Source organism: Paramormyrops kingsleyae, chromosome 8 (genome assembly GCF_048594095.1).
Source record: "Paramormyrops kingsleyae isolate MSU_618 chromosome 8, PKINGS_0.4, whole genome shotgun sequence".
NCBI classification, from domain to species: domain Eukaryota; kingdom Metazoa; phylum Chordata; class Actinopteri; order Osteoglossiformes; family Mormyridae; genus Paramormyrops; species Paramormyrops kingsleyae.
The window spans coordinates 9,917,137-9,924,017 of record NC_132804.1 but is presented as its reverse complement, the minus strand read 5'-3'; the positions used below and the strand labels follow the sequence as shown (position 1 = coordinate 9,924,017).

At 39.4% G+C, this 6,881-nt stretch overlaps 1 protein-coding gene across 1 annotated transcript; it reads right to left on the bottom strand.

Moving 5' to 3' along the window:
* Positions 1 to 4,067: 4,067 nt before the first annotated feature.
* LOC140592205 (uncharacterized) lies at positions 4,068 to 4,480 on the bottom strand. Its single transcript, XM_072714922.1, has 2 exons — positions 4,416 to 4,480; positions 4,068 to 4,308 (listed from the first exon to the last, which is right to left on the bottom strand). Exons 1-2 carry the CDS (start codon positions 4,457 to 4,459, stop codon positions 4,068 to 4,070), a joined length of 285 nt encoding a protein of 94 aa, XP_072571023.1. The 5' UTR covers positions 4,460 to 4,480.
* Between the last annotated feature and the right edge of the window lie 2,401 nt (positions 4,481 to 6,881).

Here is a 6,881-nt window from a genome sequence, read left to right as displayed (position 1 = left end):
TGGAAGACTGAGGAGGGAGATGCACAGGCTGCTGTGTGAACCTGGGAAAGTGTTGACCTGTAATAAGAGTATGCTTCCTTTCATATATGGTTCAGCAGTGATAAGGAACATGAGAAACCATTTCTGTCAATTTACTTATACTTAAAATTATTGCTGTGTATTGATATATAATGTAAACTATCTCATAATGACCAATGGACAAAAATATTATATTTTATTAATATCATATTAAAAATAATATTATCTACACTGGACACATAATTTTATTTACATACATAATTTTGTTACATTGCTTGTCTTGATTGTCCTTGATTGTTTTGTATGGCACCCCAAAATGAATTCCTTTTATGTAAAATTGCTTTGCTATAAATTCATTTTTGGTTTTGATTCTGAAGAACAAATAGCACCATTAATTTGGCATTATTAGTAAAGAAACAACATCCTTGTATAAGTCAGCAATCATACACTGCTGACAATGAATTGTTAAAGTACCCAGAATCCCTTGGGCCTCATTCAGTGCTATGTCAACTTCACTGTGATTTCAGTGCTGGGTAGAAAAATAAATATGTTAATTTCATCATGGCCAAGCACATTAATAGTTTCCCTAGCATAATTACTAAGGCTATATCTTTGAATGGTGTATAATTTTTTTCTATTGAAAAAATAAATACAAAACACCTGACTTGTGTTTGATCCATTTACCCTCAATGTTCTTGCTGTAAGTGTCTCTATAAACCCTCGGACTTAGACCTTGTTACTCATCTGTCAAGCTGAGTCTGTGGTCACTGTCATAGTGACTCTCTGTGTGACTGAGTTTCCCCCTGTTTCCCACACTCTGTCCATTCACTGCTTTCTGTGGAGGAACAAAAGAAGTGTGTCTTATCACACATAACATTAGCTATGGTGTTTGATCTCTCATGGCTGGGGAACAAGACCTTACTGCCCGACGGACCATCTGGACTATTTGTGCAGAGAGTGTTTCAAAGTCTCGTTAGGTGGAAAATTATGAAGGTAGATGCACAGGCTCCTGTGTGAAGCTAGGACAGTGTTGATTGTGTATAAAGAGCTTATCTGCTGTGTGATGTTGTCACAAATGACAGTGAGAAGCACAAAGACATGAGCATAACATATACGTGCTTACTCTGCTTAATCAAGTCAAGTGGCTTTTTATTATCATTTCAATCATATGCAGTTGGAATAGTACACAGTGAAATGAAACATTTCTTTAGGACCATGATGCTACATAAAACAATTGAGGAGTACAGAGTTACTCAGAATGACATAAAGTGCAAGTTATGGATCAGTAATCAAGGAACGCTTCTATTCCTGTCTGAAACTCACAAGATATATCAATTCTGGTGAATGACATTAAAGTTATCTGTGGAAACTGTTGACACAAAGCTTATTTTTTCCAACTTCAATGTCTATTTATCTATCGATTATTCGCCGCTCATCCAGTTCGAGGTGAAGAGGGCAGCAGCGCCCAGCATGTTCCATGCCCGGACCTCCATGCCTATGGCCACCTTCTCCAACTCCTCCAGAGGAATACCAAAGCATTCCCTGGTCAGCTGAGAGATATAATGTCTTCTTCGTGTCCTGGGTCTGCCCCGTGGTCTCCTCCAGCTTTGGACATGCCCAAAGTAACTCCCCAGGAAGGTGTTCAGGAATCATCCCAGTCAGGTGCCTGAGCCATCTCAGCTGGTTCCTCTCAAAGCAGAGGAGCAGCGGCTCTACTCTGAGTCCCTCCCGAATCTCCGAGCTCCTCACCCTATCTCTAAGGCTGAGCCCAGCCACCCTGTGGAGGAAACTCGTTTCAGCCACTTGTATCCGTGACCTCATGTTTTCGCTCAGACAGATGTGATTTACCTTTGAAGATGTGACAGACTATATATTATGTGATTGGCTATATACAGATTACAGTTTCCAATGTAGATCCAAAAAAATTTGAACACGGATGCAGGAGATTTCCAAACAATTCTTTGATATTAGGTCAATGTAAGGAAAGCTCACCAGCTAACTAAGAACTCTCCTTTCCAGATCTCCCACTCTTTTCTCAGCCCGCTTATATTGTCCATTTGTCTTGTAGACAGTGGCTGACAGAGGCTCCTCACTTGGCAATTTATCTGAAATGATTCAGTCTGCCAGAGGATGATCGGGGGGGGGGGGGGGGGGGGGCATAACCTTACCAGATGGTCTGTTTCAGCCTGCTTGAGAGGTGACCTGATTCTAGGGTCTTCAGATTCTCGCTCATATCTTATCTAACCTCACTTTCCTATGTCACCCCATCTTTTCTTCTACCTGGGTTATTGTTTACGGGCAGGTTCACATACACACAAAATTATAATGGCTAATTACAATATCCTGCTTACTCAAATAATTGTACCATTTGAATACAAAAAAACACCCTGATTATAGGCTATGCTTATGTTATAAGTAAAACTGATTATTCATTAATAATATTGATTCAGTTCTTACTTATCAAGAGTATACTGATTAAGTTCTTTATTTGTACTGATCAAATTGCTTCCACATGATGTACAATAATAATTTTTTTGTAATAACTGTATATTTTTTTAATAGCAAGTCATTAAACTGAACAAATCCTTATTATGACAAAGTCCTGTTTTCAGAATGTTTCAGTGCTGCAGAAATCCCAGGAATATTGCCTCGTGCATCCAAGGTGAAAATGAAGGTTATGGACAGTAGGATGATGACACTGTGATGTAAAACTTTCCTGCACTCTGCCAATTGACAGAATTCACGATCAACAACAGGGCTGTAATTAAATACTAACTGTCCATAAGATGAAAAACAGACACAGAAGATCTGAGAGAAATAAAGATAAAATTCACAATAAGTAATTATGGTCAGGAATTAACTTATATCCTGGAAAATCATAAATTTCAAATGGATGATTCTTTCTGATTTCCATATTTTGTAATGTATGTACCCATTTTAGTTTTCTGCAGCTGATTCAAAAAAACCTTTCACACAAATATTTTCTTCCATGATAGGAGACAATGAAAATATTTAATTGCAATTTTTTTTTACATGTAAATGTTATGTATCATTTATATGTTAAAATATATGTCAGTAGAACAAAACTTTTATTGTAAAAATGATATTAATAATAAAACAGATTTTTTTTAACAGCTGGTAACATCACATGTAACACTTTATGTGAGGGAGCACAAATAATATAGTTTTATACTCTTACTTATGTATTAATTAACCACAAACTAAGTCTTAGTTACATTCTGATCATTAATTAATCATATCACATATTTTATGTCAAGCAGTTACTATATTTGTTACTAAATCTAATTCTGCAAACCTTTGTGAATTGAAGGAATTACTCAAGGAACTACTCAAGGAACAAGCAATGAATAACATGTGAAATACTGATCTCGTGTTAATTCATCATTAATGAATCGTGACGCATCTTTTATCTCAAGTAGAGACCATATTTGTTCATAATTTGTACTTCAGTAGCAACTGAGCTACTTCTAAGTATTTGTGTCCCCATATGGCAAAGTGCACTGTAAGCATGTGGATCTTAAGTTCTGGATTTCAGCAGGACATTCTGAGTTATTGTTTCATTAGTAACCACATAAACAAATATTTTTTTGATTAACTACGCCAGCTACAGTAAACAATAAAATAAACTGAAATCCAACCAGATTAATATTTAAGCTGCATTAGTGACATTTTTGCACTCTTAAACAATGCACACTTGAACTGCTGTGATGAACGAGCACAAGCCTTTAAGGTTATCAATTACATATGCAATGGCATATACAGCGTAGCATCATTCCTCTTCTCAAAGGAACGGACAGTGGGGCATACTGTTGCAGTGCAGTGTGCTTTGTACAGCACACACACACATACACGCTAATATTTCAGTCTTGCTCTATAGTCAGTTTGCTAAGTGCACTTGAAGTTCTGATATCAATTGCATACACGATGCTTCTTCTATGTTGAGGGTCCTGGGAATACAGTACAGACCGCAGTCTCTTCTGGTCTTTTGGTCCTTTGGACCTTTGACTTGCTTTCCATGAACTTATTGGTTACTGCTGGTAGAACAGTGGAGTTACATCCTCGGCAGGGTTAGGAGAGAGACGCAGAACATCCCGGGAACACCTGGAATATCCGTTGTGAAGCAGCAAGGCCCTTCTCAACGTGAAAAAAGCCAAGGTCTTCTCCCGAATGTCCAGGCTGGAGACCCCATGATGAAGGTGCTCCTCAATTACATCCTTCAGCCTTCCAACACCAACACTGCACCTTCTCTGTAAGCTCCGGATTTTGTACCTGCAGGGCAAATATTAAGACTGTAGCTCATGCACAAAAGCACTTGGAGTTGGTAACTTCATATATGTTGCATAACGTTTCTTGAAGTGTTTTAGTTCTGGCCTTACCTTGTGCTCTGTTCCTTCATAGTCTCCTGAAGACTGATACACATGTAAGCTGCCAGTTTGGAAGCAAGTGCAGTGTCTCCAGTGAGCAAGGGCACTGAGTTTCCTCTGAATCCTTTCGTTTTGCTATTTATACAGCCTTCCGGAACAATTTCTTTGATACAGCTTACGGACCAATCACATATAATTTAGCACAGGACAATAGGCCAGACAAAGCTTGCCCATGTAGAGAAAGGAACAATAAACGAAAGCTCCAGTGGACGGGTGAAAGGGGGTGTTACCCTAGACCCTGCTGCCAATCAGCTGGTCTGTGGAAGTGCCTGAGAAAGTATCAGACAAACCACGCACTCTCAGATAATCAGACAAACCACACACAGGATTCCACCAGTGTGTGGAATATATAGACGATGACAAAAGCTCATCAAAAAGTAATATTTAGCCATGCATTTGGCCAAATTCAGACCCATCGAGAGCCTCTGTTCCAGGGATGCTATTGCCAATGAACACTATAATGAACACAGCTTCAGTGTGATTAGTCTTAATCAGCTTTAAAACTAGCATATTAATTACATGAAATTTATAAACCTTTGTGGAAAACTATAACCAAACTTTTTGCAATATTAACATCCAAGCAGTATAATAGAGAGTGGTACTTTTGAATATAACAAGGTTTGCTGTGTAATATTTCAGAGTACAGTTTTTATGTAACCCTTGCTTTAAAAAAAAAAAAAAAACTGTAACCTTGCAGAAACAAATTATGGGGAACAGTCATTTACTAAACATTTTTACAGTTGTCAGTTTTACAAATGACAGTTGCTAGTATGATGCACTTTATCTTTTCTTGTAAAAGGGGTTTTTATTACTAATACGAGGCAGCTCAGAAAAGCACGCAATTATACATCATATTACCTATATTTTTATAAACACATATATTTAAATAGAGTTTTTTCAAGTGCTATGAAACATTTACATTTACATGAAATTTATAACAATCTGAATCCATATGATGCAGACACAAGAATGAAGGATGAGCCTCTGCCTGAACTTCCAAAAAGCGCCATTATTTTGATTTCATCTAAAGACTGTACTGTATATCACAAGATCTCCATCACTGTCTCTAGACGGGTATAAGCAATAATTAATATATCAGAAATGATTGAAAGGACAGTGCTTCAGTTGTTTGGGGCAGATGTGTGTATGTAGCTCCCCCCCCCCCATGCAGCATGGTGAGGTTCAGGCGTCTGAATGCAGACAGTCAGGCACCTGAGTAACCGATGGGGCCCCAGTCACACTTATCTGGGGACGAATTTGTGGAGTGTGGGAAGTTATCTGTGTAAGCGGTTCCCACGTCCCAGGGATAAAGGGGAGCCACTGAACATGTGTTGCTGGAACAAAGCCAATCACCCCCCCCCCCCCCGCCTATCCTCATGTAGAAGTAGAGGGAGGTGGAGTTTGGGTTGCAGCATTATCCCATTAAGCCACCCTTTTATGACTTTGACTGATCCCAGGCGGCACTGGGGTGGGACGCCAGTCCTTCACACAGCAGATATACATAAACACACACACACACACACACACAGAGAGAAATGCACATATACTCATGCAAGGGCAAATTCTGAGAGTAAATATTCCTTCTTAGTTCTCCACCCTCAAATTCAATTGATAATAATATATTTCTTTGTCTAATATCACTGGCGATGCATTATGTCCGATTATTATTTCGCATGATGGTCCCAGTTCTGTTCTGCGGTGTGAAAACGACACATAAAAGTGGTCAGGAGCTTCAAAAGTCCCCAGGTGAGATGGCTCAGGACCAGGAACCAGGTTCGATACTTCAGTGTGATAGTATCTCATGGTCTTTCTACACTCCTCCCATACACAAAGTATTGCCTCTGCAATTACCTTTGTTGATGCCTTTCTGGCCTGTCAATATCTCAGAGCTGGTGGAACCCATACAAGCTTTTCCCTGAAGGCCTCTTCCTCCACTTTGACAGCTTTCCTCTCCACAACTATCCACCAGTGGGTCCTGGGCCTACTGCCATTACAGGCACCAACTGCATTCTTTCCCTCACCTGCAAATCCAGAGGCCTTCAACATGGCCAATTCAAATGCAATGTCCCCAGTCTCACATGAGAAAAGTTTTTCTGGACATCTCATGCATCTCATGCAGAAGCTTCAGCCAGAAGTCTCCAACAATCCCTCACTGCTCATTTGGGTCAGCATGGTCCATCTTACCTCCACCATTAAACAGTGATTTGCGTGTCCAATGGTGACCCAATGGTGATTGAGTGTCCAAGAAATCTCAAAACCTCATGCCAGATGACACTAAAAATGGGATAGTTGTCTTTTGCCCTAGAGTGCCATGGTAACAGGTACACTAATGAATATCTTTGGGGTCAAACATGGCCTTTGTTACTTACAATCCATCTCTAATGTCATTGAAGTCCAATAACAAATTCACAAAATCCA

What these genes read in the sequence shown, in the direction of transcription:
- LOC140592205 (XM_072714922.1), bottom strand. Translation starts at nt 4,459, where the DNA reads ATGTGTATCAGTCTTCAGGAGACTATGAAGGAACAGAGCACAAG. An exon ending in ATGAAGGAACAGAGCACAAG is followed by an intron (nt 4,309 to 4,415) that starts GTAAGGCCAGAA and finishes TTTGCCCTGCAG; the next exon opens with GTACAAAATCCGGAGCTTAC.